This window comes from Actinia tenebrosa, unplaced genomic scaffold, assembly GCF_029948245.1.
Source record: "Actinia tenebrosa isolate PJP-AT-01 unplaced genomic scaffold, QUT_ActTen_1.0 PGA_scaffold5__44_contigs__length_20552954, whole genome shotgun sequence".
Lineage (NCBI taxonomy): Eukaryota > Metazoa > Cnidaria > Anthozoa > Actiniaria > Actiniidae > Actinia > Actinia tenebrosa.
This window is the reverse complement of record NW_028292582.1, coordinates 634,872-656,607: the sequence shown is the minus strand read 5'-3', so window position 1 is coordinate 656,607 and position 21,736 is coordinate 634,872. Positions and strand designations below refer to the sequence as shown.

Sequence of the window (21,736 nt, the reverse complement as noted above, 5' to 3'; positions counted from 1 at the left end):
GAATGGTATTTTTATGGTGATTTTAATTTAAATATTAGCACGCACACCACTCCGTGCATGCAACCTTGGTACGTTGATAACGATGTGACAGTCCGTGTAAGATTTTGTGAAAATAGAATGAATTTTGTCCCAAAGAGTCATTCCTGCAAGTATTCGTGTTATAGAATAAAACTTTACAAAATAATATTTCCACTACGACCAAAACCGCACCTCACTGATCGCTGCAAGCATCGCCGGCCCTATTGGCACTGTGTAGACCATATTTATAAGGGGGGACAAAATCTTGTGGCAGTGGAGATATTGTCTGAATGTATAGGGGAATGATGTGGTCTGACTCAACCAAACATGTTGTTTTTACGTATAAAGTTTTGTCGTTCTGAGACCCAATCCGGGCTGATAACAAAGAATGTTTTATGTGATAGTTCTTGTGCGGGATGGAAAAAACATTGCTTATCGATGTATCTGAAATCCTTCGGAAACCTTGACAGTTGACTCTGTAAACGACGTGCCACTAAACTTTGAGATGTTCGAACTAACTCTTCGGTTCTTGCTCGGCTTGATGTCGTGATTCCCGAGAACGGCCGACCACGATCCAAGCTGTTTTGGGTAACATTAAATGGTATGGTATGTCGTTCTGTCGCACTTCTAATTTTTCTGTGACTGGAAATACGGTTTGGTTGCAAGCCTTGAAGATTGATCGTTTCATGCTTGACTCGGTTTAATGGAAGCTGCACGACTCTGGACGTCGTTGGCTTGTTTTGATTATGAGGTGCTGCAGCCCAAGCTGCTCTTCTGCTAAAATGGCTGGGAATTGGAATATTTTGGAATGGATCGTCAGCTCCTCTAAAACTCGATGAGTATTCTGTTCTGTACACGATCTTCGAGACTGTTTCTCTGAGGAATCCTGGATCCCCTCTATTGGCCGGCATGCTATGATCCAATATGTCGAACTCCAAGTCACTAGACTGTCCTGCAAAACTTTACAAGTTTTTATAATCACGATTTATTAAAGTAGAGTTCTCCAAGTTCTTCAATAAAGTCTTTAATGACACTTCAGCCAGCTCCGAACACTTTTATCGTCACCTGGGTTCTTGAGCCGAAGCGTGTGTTACACAAACCTGTTGCCATAGTGATGAATACATTGGTATGCAGACTTCACATGGAAGGTCACAAAGACAAAGACGATGTAGAGAACTTTAATTGAAAGTCAATATACACATGCTAATTGTTATTATCTTGTTATGATTTGTTAGTTGATTGTTTGTTCAGTTGCTTTAATTCTCATTAGAAACCTGGGACATGTAGAAAGGATAAAAATCGTAAAATTCCTCCATCATTCCATTAGATGAAAAAAGGACAGGCCCTGTCGTCTTGAGCTTCATGCACTCATTTCAAATTCAATCAAAAGTTTACACAATTCGCCACTGACAAGGACGTTGAAGATTTAAGACAAACGTTTATCGGAGTACTGTGAAGCTGGAAAAATTGAATCTAAGGACCTGACATTTAACCATCGATAACAAGCTAGGGACCTGGCCAGTACAAAACTAGGTCAGTTATTCAGTAGCCTTAGATTCGACTTTATCAGTTTGCTAAGGGGCCCAGCTGTGTTCCTATGGCTCTTTATAACGTAATATCCTTTGTCCACAACAGACTGCATGACCATGGTCTCAAGAGAGTTTAATAGGCATTAGCTCGGCTTAAATTGCCATGGAAACAACGCTATTGACAAAATTATACAAATGCGAGTGAATAAAAGATTTGATGGGTCTTAATTACCAAAAAAGTGACTGCGATCCGTTTGTTTGTTTAGAGTACCAATATTTTGTAAAGGCGTCATTATTTCTGGGAGCAAATAGGTTTTGACAGATAACAGTCCAAACATTTATAGATCATCGTACGCGTGACAAGGTAAAGCGGGAAAAACATTACAATTAATGATCGAACAGAATCGCATGCAAGATAGTGGACGAAACCGATAGACTGCAAATCTGCAAAGCTGAATTCTCTGATGTCGTAAATGTTGAAGGTTTGGAGAAATACGTGCAGGAAATAAAAACAGGTAATAAATTGGTAGTTTTTCTTAATACTACATATTAGTGCATTAGTAGTTTGAGTTATTGTAGCTCTATGACAAAACAAATAACTTGAATGGCAGTATTCAGTAATGCCATTATATTTTGATATTGAGTTTTTAGCATAGTCCCAGCATAGTCCCTTGCATTGATCTTCATGTCTTAAGAGAGTTGTAGAATAGTAGTTATGTCCCCTTTTTTTGCTCATTTCAGTCGACATGGGTTTACGTACAACACTGCCATCTTATCAATCTGTCAAGCTTCCCCCACTTCTTTCCATGACAGTAGCAAAGGAGCCTCCTGCCAAGTCAGAGTATGGAGTTCATTTTACCCCTAAGATCAAACACACACAAATGAACGTCAAACTAGCTCCCAGTTTCATGTACAGACGGCCACCAGAGTTTGTTCACGGTAAACCAAGACCTGGTATTAACCCTGGTTTTGTGCCTGCCGCCCAGTCAGGAGAAACAAAGGATTACCACTTTCTACATAATAATGCGTTTTACAGCCATACTAGTCATAAAAGAACATATTTTACTGTCAGACCTGATTGGGTTTCTGAGAAGTGTGTTCGGAAAAATAACCCATTTTCATGAATTGTACCTACTTATTTATCCTAAAAATGGTTGATCTTAGATCATTAGGAGTTCATGATAGCCCCCTTTCAGAAGCTCATTGCAGTCCAAAATCTTGTACCTCAATTGGAGAGTGATAAGTTTTTTTTATTTGAGTCAATAATGATCTAGAAATGGTTACAATTTTGTTTTCAAATTTTCTTTCATGACTCACTCATAAAATGCTGCACGGGACTGAAAAATCCACTCCGAATAAAAAGAAATTGAAAAGGTTTCTTCCAAGGATTAGTATGCAGCAGTGCATTGAATATCTTGTATGCCTAGTCAGCCTATTCTCCCATAATGCAAGGAGTACTGTTTATGATAGTCTATGGTGTATGTCTTGTTTGTGAAGGCTTCTTTACTTTTTCGTTTGAGAAGACTTTTTTACTGCATTGATGCAGGGAGGTGTGAGGTCTTTTTATCGTGTTAAGACTCAATTATGATTGTAAATATGACCGCACGTTAGTTGGCAACGCCTTATACAGTGTGCAAAACTAGCAGAAATAAATCAACACAACTTGCCTTCAAAACAAATGTTTTAGAGGGGCCGGGAACGACTCAGTGAAGAGCATCAAATCATTGATCTCTCCATGTCCGCATGTTTTATTGATTTTCAAAGCAAAGTTTCTGTTTCGTCTACAAATGACTTCCACCGAGGTTATCAAGACTTGTCTGGTGCCCAATTTGATTCCAACATTCATTCATTAACCTATTTTCGTAATTAGGTTACCAAGGATTAGACTGATTCCATAGTCGTAGTTTTCGCTCCTTCGTGCTTGGTGATCGCTCAAGTGGTGAGCGGGGGGAAATATTCGACAGAGAGCACCTGAGGCCGACTTATGGAATTAATCTAACCAAGAAATATTAATCTAGGTTTTGGGCATACCTAACATAGAAAAACTACTAAGTTAGACTATAGGAAAGTTGACTCGGGTAGAAGGACTGGAATCCAAAAACCCAAACACCTAAAGTACTGGTCGGTTGTCTGGTCTGCTTATAATAGAAATGGGGGAAATGTAGCACCATCAGAGATGTGGGGGAAGTATCAATAATGTATGACGTCATGTTTTCTTGTCAAGGCTCTCTAAGAAACTAGATTCGCAGCAAGGCATAGTCATGTAAATTCGTATAACACAAGACTTGACTTGCCCATGAAATACATGTATTTGAATATTAGTCAACTGAGTACATCTAGGAAAATTGATGTCCATTGTCTATAAAAACAGGCCTTGAGTTAACAGATCATTATTGACACAACAGCATTATTTACTGTACACAAGTTGAGGTCGAAACACTAGCCCTGCTTCACCTTAAGGTTGCCTAACTGCTTCTGCCACAAAAAGTCAGACAAACTGGAAAAGTTCTGCAATAAAAAAAGTGAATGATATCAAGAAATGCAATCATAAAAAGAATTTCCGGCAATATTTTTCATTTTGAAAAACAAAAATCCCATGCTTTTAGAGTATTTTCAAATCCATGAATTCTGTTCAGTCAAATACTCGAATCCTTAGAAAGAAAAATGCTTTTTTTCAGCAGTCACGTTATTTTATTTTGCAGGCCGATTAAAGGAGCTGTGGTACACTTCTAAAGGTCTGCAAGAGTTTTGAGGAGATAAAACGCCAGGAGTTTACAGACACGTATTGAGTCCTGTGATCTTAAACCTGTTTTTGAATAATTACTCTACCTGAATTGCCAGATAAACCATTCCTAGATAACTTGCTATACCAACAGCCAAGAATAAATCAAAGATAGCTGGTTTAACCCTGCAAGGAATAGAAAAAGGATTGAGCAAATATTACTTAGATACATATTTTATCAATGACAAGAATTTTAAACTACGAACTAACTTGCTTGGCATTTCTATGTCTTGCCATGTAAAATAAATTGGAATTCAGTGAGTTGGGACGAAAACCAGAGAAACTGGAAAAAAATCCCTCAAATCAAGGGAGGGACCTAACAAACTTTACTGATATGTGATGCTGAATCTGGAAATTCATCTTTTTAGCGCTAGCTTGGATTGTGTTACGGTCACCAAAAAGTTCGGACATTGTTCTCGGATTTCCATACAAATTCACTGACTTTAAAGAGAAAATTTAGGTAGATTTCTTTAGTTAGCTATCTTAACAGCAGTAAGAAAAGCTTCAATCAAGCTAGAAAAATGATCATTTACTTGTATTTAGAGAACTAACTACACATTAACCAAGTAAATAGTTCATTTAGAGTCAGTACATTTGTACAATTTATACCCCGTGACGGCTGACGCCGAAAAGGTGAATTGAACCCCAGAGGTGAGAGGTGAGTGAACTACCGCTACACCACCCTTGATCAAATTATACATTAGGTGTTCACATATCCGTTGCCTCTAAATCCATAAGCACCTTGAAAAATAGTTTCTTCAAACCTGTCCACTCTATTTACCTGTATGCAGACATTTTTGTTTCAAGTTGGTCATAAAATACGAATTCAGGATCCCTAGAATAATAAGAATATCAAGGAGGTTAAAGACTATAAGCACTGCTGATGCTTTCAGGATTTCAATGTGGCTTATTCCATAGTTTCAAGACTTACCTTTTATCTGCCTTCATGGTGGTTCTTTTGACATCTTTTATAAATTTAGACAATGTCTGTAGAAAAAAATCATAAAACATTTACCTAAAGCCCTGTTTACACTGGCGATTTTTGCGGTGATTTTCGCTGCGATTTTTGTGGCAATTTTCGGAAATATGAAATCTTTTGTCTCATCCTTCAAAAGAGACATTCGCCATCTTGGTATCCTGAAAAAAAACTTTACATGTAAATTCTTTACCATTATTTATTATGGACAAAATCGCAAAACATCGCAGCAAAAATCGCCGCAAAAATTCCTAGTGTAAACGGGGCTTAAAAATATTTACAGCAATTTGAAATTTTCAAGGGAGTTGCCATCCATGTGGTTCCTGAATATACTGGTATGTGTTACCAGACTGTAAGGTATTAGAAATAAAGAAAGTATTGCCATGTTCTGATTACCTATACCATTGTAGGTCTATTAGTAATGGCATTTGCATAGGGGTGGGAAGCAGCTGTGCACAGGCAACAAATTTCATTTCGACAAGGTAAACTGATGGACCAGCTTACTTATTTTTACATCAGCTCAGTTTTCATTGTTTTTCTCGATTGAATAAATCACATACCCCTTGGCCCAATTCCAAAGTGTCTCAAAGCCTTAGGCAGCTTTAAAATCTTCCAGGGAAGATTTGGGGCTAACAAGCTAATTACATACTACCGATTAGTAGGGCACTTGTGCCCGGCTAGAAGAATTAACGACATTAATAAAGTTATTATTATTATATCTTCCCATGGCATATTTAAATAGCAGGGGTTTGCACATCAAATCCAGCCATAAGGTTGAGGTAACAATAGTGCTGAGAGCTGCAACTCACCAATTCTAGTCCTTGTAGAAATGGATGATCTTTGTGAAGACTTTGGGCTGGTCTTGGCTGTAAACTCAGATAATCCATCCATGTTTTAACAAATTGAGAATCAACACCCTAAGAAATAATGATATTCAAAGCTTAAAAACTAGAAAGTATTAAATCATTCAAAAGCATGACCTGATTACTTACCAGTCCTTGTGTGAAAGTCTCTAAATCTTTGGAATATCCCTAGATTAAAAACACACAAACAGAATATTGAATTGTTTAATTAATTTGGATAATAACTTCTAGTTGTGGCTGGCATTTTAACATGATATACTCTCCTCTACAAGGCTGCTTACTGTTTTGCTTTTTTTAATGACATGTGCTGCTACTGTGATGTCTCTCACTGGATTTCTCTCACTGCTGTGTAGTTCTGTGCTGAGTGTTGCTTGTTGTAAATATAGAATGTAGTGGTAGTGTGTGTTTGGCACAAACCTCACTGAAGAGGTATGGTGAGTGATGGTTGTAAAATTTTTTTTTTTCCATGCCTGTGGTTGCAAATCTGTGGTTGCAAGTTTGGTTCCTGATTGAACTATATAATATATATGGGTTGAGTTTGTTTGATGATGTGTTGTTCTCTCCCTTACCATGGGGGTTTTACTCAGGGTTCTCTGGTTTTCCTCCCTCCACAAAAATTCACATTTGAGTTGAGTGCTGTGTGTTGTAAATTAATAGTCTGTAAATGTGTTAGTAGTGAATGTGGAACAAACCTCACAAAAGAGCCCCTTACGGGGGCAATGGTTGTAAAAATTTGTTTTTTAAATTTCTGCTATTTCCTCTAAATGAGGAGGAATTTAGATGACTTGACTGGTATTGTTTGGTGCCAGGACAATTAATTATCTTTTTATGCTCTTTACAACAGACTGGAATCCATAAATGATCCAAACAAAAATATAATCTTAAGCAATATGTTTGGTGGTTTTACAGCAACACTTGGATCTTTTTAACAGATCTCATTTCCTTGGGCATAATGTTTTCCCATTTCAGACCACATGCCATTCTCTTGAGAATATGATTCTTTGTTTGAGTTGTGTCCATGTTTATCATTAAACAAACAATATTGATACATGGTCTAAAATAGGACAACATTACACCCAAAGTAAAAAGGTCTATTGCTGTACCATAGTCAAGCAAAAATATGACCTCAGTTGTCCTTTATTTCCAGAACAAAAATCTAAAGCATGATAAGTTAGCAGAAATGATGTTTAGTTTCTTGTATGTCAGTACAAGAAACTGTACTCATACCTTTTTGGTCAAATTGAATATATGTCTAGCCAGGCTCTCAGCTATGAACTTTATGTTTCTTTCTAGTTTTTGGTCATCATGAACCCTTCAAGAGTAAAAAACAAACTATCAATCAAAAAGTTGTATAAATAAAGAATATAAACAGCCCCAGAAGACTCTAAAAGAATGGTATGAGAACTTTACATGCATATCAATAAGTTTGTGAATTGATCAGGATAGGATAGTTCCACTGTATAGCATGAATCCCCTGTATAGCACAGTTCCCCTGTATAGCAAAAATCCCATGTATAGCATAGTTCCCCTGTATTACGTTTGCTCAGAGGCAAGCTAGTACAGTGTATAAAATATATTCTATGAAGTAAAATAATTAAGAGAGAATGTTACCTAATGTCAAACATGGATCTTCTTCCAGGGGTTTGAGGATCACTGTAGTGAGATAAAGTACCAGCAGGAAGCCGCTGTGTATGCACTGAAAAGCGTTCATGTTCCCATGACAACACCTCATCAGCTAGGTTAATTTTTTTGTGGATTACTGAGAAATTAAGTTGAGGAAACATGTTCTGGGCAACCTATGAAAAATGAAAAAAAAATTATGTACATCAAAGTAGGATAAATTGGTATTCCTCTTGCTGATCTCAATGGCAGTGAATATAAAGTTGAAGGAAAGTTTCAGTCAAATTAGTACATTCAACCAACGCTACACAACACTACACAAAGATAAACAGTAATGAAAAAAATAATTTTTTTCCTTTTTTTAATATCACATGATTGGAGTTCATTGGCTGTGAGTCAGTGACAAAGTATTCGAAAGTTTGTAAACAAACAGCAGATGAATGAAAGAATGAATGGATGAATGGAATATCCACCACTAGTCAGTCATCTGTCATGATAATATGATATCCTTCTAAATAATCATGATCATAAATGTCAGGCACAAAAAAAGGAACCTTACCTGTTTGAAGTCCTGTAATTTTGATCAAGAAGAAAAAGGAAGAGTTTAGTAATTCTATATCTTTGAATGATAATGATGATCATATTTGGAACTAGAAAACCTAAATTTTAGCATATCAAGTTTTGCTCCATACATTAGTGTCAAAGTTGGAGGTCACTCCATATATGGAATCATATAATTCCATATTTGGATTGCGGGTCTTTACCCTGAGGTCAAAGATGGCCGACAAGCGTGTTCGTCGGCTGGCAAAACGGCTGAGAGACATTTATGAGCTTGGAGAAGAGGAAAAACAAGAAAAAAAGCTATGAAAAATACGAAAAAAATAAGCTTCTCCCCAGTCCCTTTTCTTTAAGACCGGGAAAGAGAGCTTTGACACTCATAGTTTGATATGGGTAAAATTAGGGTATTTCAAGTTTTTGACTGACAACATAATGGCAATTATTTTCAATCAATAAAACAAGCACAATATAATATTCTTTAAATCTTCCTTCGTTACCTTCCACATGTAAAACAAAACTGTTCTTTTTAGAATTAAAAAAAACACATTCTTAGTCTAATCACTAATGGAGTTGACAGACATTTATTTCTATTGTGTGTAAGACTTACTTCAAAGAGTTCAAATGCAAGTGTGCCTTCTTTTGGAGGCTTAGAAACATGAAGAAAAAGGTTGTCGTCTCTGCCAAGACTATCCAAACACAGCACAAAATCCACTTCATTTAAAGCACTTTGCTCTAAGAAAGAAAAAAACTGATTTTTAGAAAAAAATTTCTGAAGCTCATGTTTACATTAGCTGTTTTCTGAAGCTCATGTTTACATTAGCTGGTACTTCAATCTTTTTCAAAGAATCTGATCTTAAGAAAAGACTACAAGACAAGGAGAAGAAGACACGACTATCAGTTTTGCTCCTACTCTACATCTATATTATATATGTATACCAATACTACTGAACCATTCCACAAGGAAATTACTCCAGACAAAAAACGTGCATATTAGTTTCCACACTCTTCACAAAATGCATTGAGGTTATTTACTGGCCAGAAGGTCAGGATAAGGGAAACTTTTGCCTGAGGTATTGAAAATTCATTTTTAAGGTCAAGGGCACAGTTTCTTTCTATTTGAACTGACTTTAGGATGGTGAATTCTACATTTTAATTGGTTCTCTTGTCCAAATGGTCTAAGTGGCCCCTGGTTCCGCTGTAATGAGATTGTAAACAACGTTTACTTTTGTTCAAATATTCACCTGGATTATCAAGACTGTCTTCAAGCCATTTCTTGGTTCCTTGATAATTAAATTTCCCTCCTCCAGAAAGAAAAAATACTAAATGATATCTAACAGGTGTTAAAGACCGATCAAGCACAGAGACAGAAGCAGGCAATTTGTTTTTATCAAATATTTTTGAATGATTTTGTGCAAATGTATCTCCGTCCTCTGATATAAACATGGTAGCCAGCCAATCAGTGTGCATGTTATATCATTTTCAAATACTTTTATATGTAGTTTTTTAAAAAATCATTTTAAAACTTTTCCCATACTTATCTATAGTCATCATTACAAATGATAATCAAAAAAAATATTATGAGCCTTCTAACTGTTGTTTATTTAAGCAATAGAAAACTTTTTCCGTGTTTACATAGCCTGATAGCAACACGAGGGGAGGTTGGGAGAATTCGAGACGGTTATACAAAGCCGAGACGTAGTCGAGGGTTTGCATAACTGTCGAGAATTCTCCCAACCCCCCGAGTGTTGCTATCAGGCTATGTAAACACAGAGAAAAAAGTTTTCTATTGCTTTTATAAAATAAATACTAACGGAAAACATTACCACTTGCAAGAAAATAAATCTTTATTTGAATTTGATTCTCATATCAAAATACAAATTCTCCATACATCACGAACTTCGATCGTTAGCCAATCAAATTTTGTGTAATAAACGACGAGGAGGCAAATGTGAAGCGAGAAAGAATCGCTAGCTATTTTAAACATTTATCATTCTAAAACTTTAAAGCAAATACAAAGAAATGTCCAAAGATTGAATAGAAATCTTAATAAAAGATTTCAGAATCGATTATCTTTACGAAAGTGATCAAAAGTGGATAACAAGTGTCACTGTGAATGGAATTCTCGGTTGAAAGAAACGTGGTTTTGCTCAATTTGAAAGCGAGAAAACATGGCAGCGAAGTTGATTGTTTCGTCTTGCCTCGAGAAGATATTTTGTGGAGCTGAAGAGCTATCGCTGGAAAACGTTTGAAGCTGCTGACTGTTTCCTTGAAATACTTGTATTCTTTATCGGGCGGTGCATTTAAATCATGAGAAAGCACGTCGCTGAACAACCGAAGCTGTCCTGATGGAGGACGTGTGTTGTAGCTCCTGCGGGAATTCTCTTTGCGGTGACCAACGAGAGATTGTCATGATATTACGATCAGAAAGACCTGCATGAGACCATAGGGTTATGCCTGTGGCACTGACACAAGTCAAAATTTGGAACTTCGTCTTCAAAATACATTTTTGGGGGCGTTTTTTTCCTCGAAAGAAACTGTAAATTTTTAATTTTTGAACTTGTACCGGGAAAACACGAAAGTTGTGACGTCACAACTGTGTTTACATAGCCTCATGCAAACATGGCTATCAACCAATCACAGCGTGCGTACTATTTAATTTATTTTATAAATATCAATAACAAATAGTTTGAAAGGATACTTGGCATGGCTTTGAGTATCAGCATACAACCTGTGAATAAATATACTTTTGTAAGGTCACAGTGGAGTGAACAGACCAGAATAGCAAAGATGACAGAACAGAACAAAGTGGGACAGATACAACAGAACAGAGTGGGACAGATACAACAGAACAGATTGAGACAGATACAACAGAACAGAGTGGGACAGATACAACAGAACAGATTGAGACAGATACAACAGAACAGAGTGGGACAGATACAACAGAACAGAGTGGGACAGATACAACAGAACAGAGTGTTATACATAATGTATTTGTGAAAATATTCACACCAGAATAAATTAAATTTCAGAAAGTAATTACAATGAGATTACCTGGAAAAAAGACGTGACAGCTCCAATAATGCGACAACCCCACTGCCATTGGAGTCAGAACCATTTGCAAGACTCTGTTGCAAGACAAATAATTGGCATTTAGCAATGATTTCAAAGAGCAAAGCTTCTTTTGCTGTATCTACTTGAAATTAAAACAAGCTCTTGCATTTCACTCTGCATTTAAAAAAATATTTGATGCCAATAACATTTTTTCCTGTGGAAAATCTTTGTCTTCTCATTATTATTGAGGTGCTCTTTCCATTTCTGGGGTCGAACTCACTGATTGGTTTAATGGGGCAGGGTATTGCAAATCATGTGTACTTACCGGAGCAACACCAAATGTATCATAATGTGCTACGATAGCAATTGTAGGTAGATTCTCATCCACTCCCATACCAGCTAACTTCCCCTGAAAACAGTATAATTAATAGTCAATGTTTGTTAAACTTAGGACAACAGTGAGTGTTATTATTAGAAACATGTACATAGAGGTTAAATACCAGCCAGGAGGGGAAAACTGTGCCAGAGATCTTGAATATACACATGGACCGAGGAGTTTTGACCAGGGCCATCAGAAGCTTTTCATTTTTTGTAGGAAGGACAACTGAAGAGTGCAATTGACCTTTAGTCTATTTCAGTGTTCATGTGTGCTATGGGTCTACCAGTAATAGACCATTTCACAGATCCCACGGCTCAACCTCAGCCTCTTCAGCGTGTAATATATTCTTTAGAAATTGCAACCTGTGAAATTTTTAAGTGTTTCAATTGTTCGTTGATGTGTAAATTCCTTTCATTACTGCGGACTGTAGTCAAATTCTAAAGAATAATTACACGCTGACGAGGCTGAGGTTGAGTAATGGGATCCGTGAAATGGCCTATTGGTACAGCACAACATGTATGACCAGAGATAATTTATTGCATACTTTTATGAATATGGATTTTTCCCAATTTTATTTTCACTTTTCACATTTATTTTAAAAAGTGCATGCAAATACACTAAAAGATGTCATCTTTTTCATGTCGCGCTGTAATAATGAATGGGTAATTATTGAAACACACCTGTATGTTGGTTATAACAGTGTCTTTCTTTTGCTTGGCCTCTGAAGCACTTGCCACCAACTGATATCCACTTGCGGATGTAACCCCAAGAAGAGCTGAAAGAACATGAGACACAGATATTTCAAAGGGTTTATACGGTTAAAAAAAATTCGAGGACGTTTAAAGGTCCAAAATAATGATTTTCAAGGAATACTTTTGGGGGGGGGGGATTTTTGAAGCTTGATAACATGGATTAAAATGATGGAAAATGGCAAATAAGTAACCAGCCTTGCCGTACTTGGAGCAAAGTTGCAATAGAAATAACAAACGAATTGTCAACAAACTAGCTTACAAGTGATCATAATAAACGAGGAACTGTAGCAAACTCAAATAATATTCCAGGAGTATCCAGCAACTTTGCTATTTCAAAGGGCTTTTCAAGTGCACTTAAAAATGGGTTTTGAATTCCAGGGATTTCCAAGGATTTCAAAGAGTAGCACGAACCCTGTATTATTTATCTCACAAATGATTGGCCTAGGAGTCAAAGGTTATCCTTTATCTTATATACATGGATATATGTCACAACCCTTATATTATACTTCCTTTGACATTCCTAATTCAACCTAAGCTGTTAATAATATGTCATTGGTAAATACAGCAGTGGATTTTACAGGCTTGATATTCGTACTATAACGATATATTGAGGTGGCTTTAAAAGATCAAGTTACCTTCAAAGCCTGAGTTGGCCTGATCACTAGTCACAGCAACCTGGATATGCTTGTGCAGATTAACAAGGTAGTCATCTTCATAAGCAAAATACAACGCAACAGGAACCATCTGAGACAGAAGCTCATTCTCTAGCAGCTGCCAATCCTGGGAATATGAACAAGGATCATTTGTAAAGGAGTTCACAACATCCATCGACAATTCACCTTTTCGGAGCTAGCCTGGATTGTGTTACGGTCACCAGAAAGTTGGGACATTGTGCTCGGATTCCCACGCAAATTCACTGACTTTAAAGAGAAAATTTAGGTAGATTTCTTTAGTCAGCTCTCTTAACAGCAATAAGAAAAGCTCAATCAAGCTAGAAAAATGATCATTTACTTGTGTTTAGAGAACTAACTAAACATTAACCAAGTAAATAGTTTATTAAGAGTCAGTACCTTTGCACGGAAATTCAAGAACAATGTCCAAACTTTTTGGCGACCGTAACACAATCTACAACAATTTATACTGGGAATTACATCCTAGGGTATCTAGTTCATGTTAGTACAGGGCCCAGTTATCTCACTTGGTTAAGGAAATTTTGCTTACTTAAATAGTTTACCTCTATTTCCTGTTGTGTCAGATTTGAGAGATGTCTTGGTAGCAGAATAAGTAGAGCACCAGCTCCCTTATCAATCACCTCTTTGAAGTGGTCTATTGTTAGTTCTGATAACTTAATGACCACACATCGTCTGGTAAGCACTTCTGATGACATTGGTCTTGCTTCCATGTTTACTAGCGCACTGCGGGATCCTTGGAATATACAAATATATTATCTCAATATTTTTTGCAAAGACCCAAAGGGAATGTACAGCGTTGACAGTGTGTGGGTGGGTGAGTGAGCTTTGGTACTGTGACTTTCAACTGGTAGAATTAGTATATTAGTTAAAATGGTTTTAAAACTGTTCTAACTTTAGTATGCAAGACTTTTTTAAATTGAAGAGAAAATATAACATGTTAAAATATTGTTCTTCACAACGAGATCCCACATTTAATAGAAAAAGAAAGTGTAAGAAATTTATATAGATACAGATGCTTGCATGACGGGTCACTTGATTGACCTATATCAAGATCTTTTTTACCTTTTTAAAAACAAAGTTATTGATACATAAAACAAAAGTAAAGTTAATCTAAGCATGTGTTTGAGTTCATGTAGCTGGAATAAACTTACCTGTTGAAGTTTGATGAAGATCAAATTGTTGCATCCTAAAGACAGGAAACTCGTGTGCTCCTTGTACACATGTTGGTCCACTCAGAATAACGAATGGTATCACGCATAATACAGTCAAAGATACTGGGAAACTCTTCAGTATCTCGAGGATATCAGGAACGTTTTCTAACATCCTGAAACCAGTTAAACTTCTAGAAATGATCTTTTTCTTTCAAACTATTTAAAGAACAGAACAAGAGACCGAATATTGTAACGAAGAAAGAAAAGAAGAAGCTATCGCTGGCTCATGATGGGTCAGTGGTAATCAGTAGCCTGGCCTTTAGTCATGCACAGGAAACCCACGGCTATGCTTATTTGGAAAGTAAAAAAAAAATCAATAGAAAATGAAATACCAGTGTTCTTGAGGCTGAAATAAGACAAGTTCAACGTCGCGTTTGGTGTCGGATGTGCAAACGACTCAGTCGAAGCTCGTTCATGACTCTTTCAGCAACGATGGCTTTCTATATTGAGACAGGTGGGGTGGGGGGGGGGGGGGGGGGGGGGTACTCCCCTATATTTGCCATACGGGTACGCCAAACAGGGTAAATAAAACTTACTGACTCTTTGCTCTTCGCTCTTTTACTCCGACGAAGGGCTAGCGTCCGAAACGTCAGTAAGTTTTTTCATCTTTTCAAGGTGTAAAATTTACCTTTTTATCATTATACTGTTTCATTAGAAACACCGACGCAGCTCACACTCTAGGTTTTAGCTAGTTATCTCTTCTCTTATACACGGTACTCTTGCAAAGCAGGTACTCTTTTTATTATGTAATTATATTGTATTATTATTAGTCTTTAGTTATTTAACTTGTAGGTAGCTTAGTATACGTTGTAAATAGAATTAAGTAATTTTTGTATTATACTAATTGTAAATCCTGAAGAGTCTAAAGCAGTCTGTCTATCTATCTATCTCAACGGTCTAAGTAGTAGACCGTTTTCTCAAGGTTGCGTGCACATCCAACTTGACGGGCCATAAAACTGAAAAACGCAAATTCAGTAAAATTGAGGGGACAGTTTTACATTTAAAGAGGAGAGTAATCGTTTTTAAGAATTCTTATAGAAAAAAAATTCATAGCAATGCATGATAATATACTCGTGTTCTGGTATCGTGGCCCGTCAAATTCCTTAAATTTGGATGCGCACGCAACCTTGAGAAAACGATCTATTTTGGACTTTGAACAATCTCGTACCCAGAGCCCTTATTTCTTACTGCGCATGCTCGACGAAATAATTGGGCTCTGGAAAAATCCAAACCGGAAGACCCAGATTCTGGGTTTCTCGCACATGCGCATTATGACAGACTAGGTAAATTCAAAATGGCGGACGATGTTTAACGAGCATGTGAATTTGCGCTTGGAAAATTAGGTTTTGAAGATGGTTTTCAGTTAAATTAACTCCGAAAATATCTATTGGATATCAATACAATTTCCATTACAAAACCGACAACACTTTGAAAAATCCGGCCCTACAGGCTTTTTTAGTGTACTTAATTCGAGACGCCATCTTGTTTATTTTCCCTAGTACTGTAATTTTTACTTTAGGTATCTTCCTTTGTTCTCGAGAACCAATCACAGCACAGGAAATATTGGAGTTTTCCAGAGCCCAATTATTTCGTCGAGCATGCGCAGTAAGAAATAAGGGCTCTGGGTACGAGATTGGACTTTGAATTCTATCCCACTATCCAATAATGCAACACGTCCTGACATAAACGATCCGCACTGCGCTGTAAACAAGATGCCTTACGAAAACTCAAAGCCCGAAGAAGCTGAAATCACGGTAAGAAAACTGCCAAGTTAATCAATAATACAACTGGGGCAGTCTGATATGCTTTTAAATAAAAAGAGGATATTACATAGGCGCGCGGAGATACGACATTTATCTTCGAGTGTTGAAAAGATGTTTTTCGAGTGAGCGCAGCTCTCTATAGCTAAGTTGAACACCGTAAAGGATAGACATAGTATAGTAATAATAAATTATCCCCCGGTGTGTGTAATGATATAGAGAGAATAAGAGAAAAATATCAAATGCCCTTGGCGGGAATCGAACCCACGTCTTCGGTATTCTAGTCCGATGTGTTAACCACTACACTACAAGGACCAACTAAGCAGGTAACGCAGCCGGAATATGAAATGTAGGGTTACTCGTGAGGATCCCAGAGCGATATTTTTTCTGTATAGGTAATTTGAACACCGTAAATATGTACGTAAAGAATAGACATAGTATAGTAGTAATAAATTATGCGTTCGGTGTGTGTAATGAAATAGAGAGAATAAGTTTTAATTGTGATTTATGCAAAAAGTGACTCAAGTGTATCATTACATGGCGGTAATTAATTCGCATTAACGTCTCAAGGCACGAGTAGGAGTTAGTTTTGAGTTCCTACATTTAAGGCTCTTTATTTGAGGCTTTTCCTTTCCCCCCACAAGATCTCCAACACACTGAATAACATCGCCGTGCACTGACTTAGATCAGCCCAGAGTCGGTTGTTTCAGGTTGATCAGGTTTTACATTTCATGCAAACTTATCCATGGATGAATGATCGTAGAGATCAGAAAAAAAGGAGGCTACAAATTGAGGAAGACTGACATCATGAGCCAAATTAAGGCAGTGTTTTGTGACAGCATTAGCTGTTGTGTTTTGCTTTAAGCAGAACTTAATGTATTCTAACCCCACACAAGCCTTGATTTGAACAAACGGTTTAATTTTCGGCTTTAAAAATCATAAATTTAATTTTATATTTAATTCTTAGCCGTCTGCGTCCATTCGGGAAAACACCCATCATCCTAATGCTTCTACTGAAAGAAGGTTGCTATCAATTTTAATTTCTGCTGAAATTTCGAATAGTGTCACAAAATTTTTAAACCTTTTGTTCGATGAATATTGTTCATCTGTCAATATAATATTTATAACCAATATGGCATTGTGATGTTAATGCGTTGGATTATGACTTTGCTTTGTTTGATGATTCAGTGCTAATTGCAATCAAAAAAGGAAACTATGCATGCATGCATACTGAATTTTGACCAATCAAATACATTTTACTACTTTCATACTGTGTATTATAATTTGAAATAAGCATTTTCAACCTGCACTAATTAAATATCTTTAGAAAGATATAACTAGCTAAAAACTAGTGTGAGCTGCGTCGGTGTTTCTAATGAAACAGTAATGATGAAAAGGTAAATTATACACCGTGAAAAGATGAAACAACTTACTGACTTATCTTTATAGAATTAAGTATTATTAGAATTGTTTTACATGACCGTTTACGTGTGGACGGACAGGATTCGTTTATAAAAGTATTATGCGTTTGCGAATGAAAACGTATACGCGTGGAGGGGGTCTTTTAGTTAGTAGGTTGGACAATCCCCAAACACATTTTAATTATAATAAATAAATAAATGAACTTTGTTTCTAGAGGATAACACTTGACAGTAATTCAACTGATAAACTCGTGGTCCTCTGTTAATTAGGGACGGGACCGCCATTAACGTGATCGTCCGAGCCACGTGAAGGTGTAACCATTTGCAGATGTGATTACAAAGGTATATATATAATATATACTATATTTTTTGACCAATGAGTGTTGGTCCGACCGAGGCTTGAACCACGACCTCCCCGCGCACAACAGACCGACGCTCTTACCAACTGAGCTAGCCGGTGGCGAGTTATATTGTATAGGACGTTTGCATGATGTCGTCATTTGACTCCCACTACCAAGATACTTCGCGAATTTTCTTTCTCATTTAAATTTGTATTCCCTCATGAGAATAGTAAGACGATTGGTACTAATTAACTGAACAAAAGAAAGTGTGCAAGGGAGTCTGGTAGTAGAGGTCAATGACGCCATCGTGCAAATGTCCTATTATATACAACATTTACAATTTCACTTACTCTCATATATATTCAACTATTATTTTTGCATTTATTTTAGATTCTTCACGTTGTTGGCTCACCAGATTCTCTGTTTTATTTCAAACTCTGTATCTACTATGCTAGCTCGTGCAAGGAGTTTGATAAACATGTTAGTCTTCGCTATGCTGTGATCCATCCTGATGGACTGTGGAGTTTCCCTGATAGTCTTGAGGATCTTGGTCCTAATGGAATACTGCCTCTTGATGAAGCGATGGCCAACATCTCCAAGATAAAGCCTGACGTTTTAATGCATCATTTGTTTTGTAAGAGAGGAACTTCCGAATACAGGTAAGACCCGATCAGTTATAAAGACCGTGCAACGTGGCCATGCTTTTCCTTTTCACATCACGTACAATCCGCCGAAATGAATATGAATTTGACTTAAAACACCACAATGAAATGAATTACTGAGCGTTGCTTGACTATAGGTTAACGTACCGACGTAATTATCGATCTTATTTCCACGTCTTCAGAGGTATCCTAGAGAGACTTAATTTCCCCATGATTGGCTCAAGTGCCCAGGTCGCCTCCATCTGTCAGAGCAAATCACAGACAAGAAATGTTCTTCAAAAACATGGTATCAGAGTTCCAGAAGGTCGAATAGTCAGTAAAGATGATGATATTGATATTTTGATGGATATTATTCCACTTCCATGGGTAGTTAAGCCAGACGGTGCTGAAGATTCTGTAGGTGTATCTTTGGTCAGAACAACAGACCAGCTTGATGGAGCTCTGGAAGAAGCTTATAAACATGACAACATTGCAGTTGTGGAAAGGTATGCCGAATGTCAATCGAAATATAAACAAATGATTTAAACATAACGCGCTCAAAAACACAAACGAGTAGCAGACTGGGCTCATGTAAATCGCGCGTGGAGACTAGATAAAGTATTTGGGAAGAGAGGAACTATAGGTAACATAGTCCGTTGGGGAGGGGAGAGGGAGGGGGAAGGAGGGGAGAGGGAGGGGGAAGGAGGGGAGAGGGAGAGGGGAGGGAGGGAAGAGGGAGGGGTGGCGATGGGGAGAGGGGTACTAGGGCTGCTTCAGTGATAGGGATAACCTAACAAGACAGGAATATCTTGAAACATTATACCCTGTTCAAGACACAACACTGTAAATAATTCCTAAAAAACTCTATCTAACAACAAAAAGAAATTCTATACCCTGTGTAATGCCAGGGGAAATGCGATGATGGATGGAAATTTCAGGAGGGGCGACTTTTTGAATATCACTATACTGGAAACTTGTGACAGATCACAAGGATTAGTTATGTCCGTTAATGTTACTAATATTTAACCCTTAACTTGGAATAGGTTTATTGCTGGTCGAGAAGTCAGAGTTGCGGTTTTATCCGATCATGAGTCAAATCTTAAAGTACTTCCACTATTAGAATACGTAAATATAAAAAAAGACGAAATAAGATCTTTTGAAGCCAAGCTTGATGTTGACGAAAAAGGACTGCCAATCGGTAAGTGTTTTGATGAGGGTTATTCGGCTAAACCGTGAAAGAATTTCGTGAAATAAACTTATAATGTCGTTCGCGCGGGATCCCTGTGGTTTTATACTCTTTGGGCTTCTTTTGGCAAATGCTACCCTGCGAGCAGAGATTTTTTTTTCACGGAGGGTCAGAAAAAAAACCTCTGCTCGCAGGGTAGGCAAATGCTAGCGTTCTATATCTGGTGTTTCATCGCGCGCTTTAATGGCGGGAAAAATCACCAAAAAGGAATCTATATTCATTTCAAAATAAGCTAAGCCTAGCAAATATGGATAGACTCTTCCACAGTCTCTCGCTCGTCCGTTCCGTCTCCACGCTTAGAGACTGTAACGGTACAATGACCGAAAGGACTTATGGGTCCCGAAAACTTGGACCCAGCGTGCTTTGGGAACCAAAATACTCGTCTCTCTCGTTTCAATATTTTCAGATGGCGGCGAAAACGAGAGAGACTGTGGACGAGTATTTTGGTTCCCAAAGCACGCTGGGTCCAAGTTTTCGGGACCCATAAGTCCTTTCGGTCATTGTACCGTTACAGTCTCTAAGCGTGGAGACGGAACGGACGAGCGAGAGACTGTGGAAGAGTCTACAAATATGGATAGCCACGCGACGAAACGTTCAATTGGAGGAAGTTTGATCGGTCACTTCTCAATATTGCAGGATTTCACATCGATATCTCATATTACAGATGAACTTAGTAATTCTATTATTTGATCGAACTTAATAGTCTTAATATTACACATGATTATAAAAAGAATGACAATATAAATAATATGAATACACCAATTATATAGTTATGACCACGAATGCCGGGCTAAATCAGAATGAAATAATAATAAAATAAAATAAAATTCTTGATAAAATTAAAAATCTTTACTTTTATGATTCTTACTCTAGGTAAAGCTGCTTGCAGTAAACCTGTGTTTTTAGATGAAGAGAAAGAACCTGATCTTGTTCGAAATCTTTCTGAATGTGCAAAAAGTGCTTTTCGTGCTTTACAGCTGAGAGACTTTGGACTTTTTGACATGAGGGTAGATGACGACGGAATACCCTGGATACTGGAAGCAAATCTGTTCTGTAGTTTTGGACCAAAAAGTGTAATGATGGGTATGGCAAAACACGCTGGAATCTCATGTGACCAGTCCCTGAGCCAAATGGTACAAAACGCTTTAGCAAGAAATCATTCTGTCGCAGTTTAAAAAAAAACATTATATTTGCATACTGGAATGTTTGGTTAAGAAAAAACATAGAAACAAATCCAAATTGGCAAATCGTTGTGTGTTCTTTTTTTGTCTGTTTTTATTTCCACTACAAAGATTAGAAGAACTCTATAATCTTTCCACAGTCCCTCGTGCTCTCTCACGTAACCAGACAGGGTTCCCAATACCCCAATTTTTTTTTAATTATTATTTTTTGGTTTCAACAATTCCCCCTTCTGGATTTACGATTGTTTAGAAAAATCCTCAACAACCAACATGTAACAATGTTCTTTAAACGCAAGCTATGATACTGGTTGAAACGAATGATCTAACGAAGTTTAACGTAATATACCACAACGTCTACTATCGCTATGTCCATTCACAACTTTGACCAGGCTATCTCGTCCCGCGTAAACTGCTTCTATCGGTCCGACATTCTAGTTGTGCCTTGAAGCGTCTACTTGATGAAAAACACGACGTCTCCTACCTTTATTTTCGCCGTAGGTAAGAACCACTTGCGTCTGGAGCCAATGTGTGACAGGTACTCGCGCATCCATCATTGCCAAACCTGAAGTGAGCTCCTGCACCCGTCTTCATCTGGCTCTGACGTAGCTTGCCCGCTGCATCCTCGGGAACCCAGGGGTAAAGTTCTGTCGCTCGTTTCTCGTTTCCCGAAAAATACCCCTGGGCACGAAGGGTCCACGAAGTCTGATAATATGAG

General features: G+C 37.5%; 3 protein-coding genes and 1 non-coding gene across 4 annotated transcripts; 1 reads left to right on the top strand and 3 right to left on the bottom strand.

Annotated features, from left to right (window-relative positions):
- Window positions 1-6: 6 nt before the first annotated feature.
- LOC116306502 (uncharacterized) lies at window positions 7-1,092 on the bottom strand. The gene has a single exon (XM_031716576.1). The coding sequence runs from the start codon at window positions 927-929 to the stop codon at window positions 336-338; it is 594 nt and encodes a 197-aa protein (XP_031572436.1). The 5' UTR covers window positions 930-1,092; the 3' UTR covers window positions 7-335.
- Window positions 1,093-3,271: 2,179 nt separating this feature from the next.
- LOC116306503 (BOS complex subunit ncln) lies at window positions 3,272-14,649 on the bottom strand. The gene is made up of 18 exons (XM_089037322.1): window positions 14,372-14,649; window positions 13,763-13,953; window positions 13,164-13,308; window positions 12,457-12,551; window positions 11,723-11,806; window positions 11,398-11,471; window positions 11,045-11,074; window positions 9,588-9,676; window positions 8,954-9,078; window positions 8,348-8,359; window positions 7,780-7,964; window positions 7,396-7,480; window positions 6,298-6,336; window positions 6,115-6,222; window positions 5,261-5,316; window positions 5,111-5,164; window positions 4,377-4,455; window positions 3,272-4,055 (listed from the first exon to the last, which is right to left on the bottom strand). The coding sequence occupies exons 1-18, from the start codon at window positions 14,541-14,543 to the stop codon at window positions 3,987-3,989; spliced, it is 1,692 nt and encodes a 563-aa protein (XP_088893448.1). The 5' UTR covers window positions 14,544-14,649; the 3' UTR covers window positions 3,272-3,986.
- A 1,013-nt stretch (window positions 14,650-15,662) lies between these two features.
- On the top strand, window positions 15,663-21,514 carry LOC116306499 (uncharacterized). Its single transcript, XM_031716573.2, has 5 exons — window positions 15,663-16,185; window positions 18,344-18,612; window positions 18,798-19,100; window positions 19,638-19,792; window positions 20,714-21,514. The coding sequence occupies exons 1-5, from the start codon at window positions 16,144-16,146 to the stop codon at window positions 21,013-21,015; spliced, it is 1,071 nt and encodes a 356-aa protein (XP_031572433.2). The 5' UTR covers window positions 15,663-16,143; the 3' UTR covers window positions 21,016-21,514.
- Trnas-aga (transfer RNA serine (anticodon AGA)) lies at window positions 16,435-16,506 on the bottom strand. The gene has a single exon. It is a non-coding gene; the product is annotated as a tRNA-Ser (tRNA).
- Window positions 21,515-21,736: the final 222 nt, after the last annotated feature.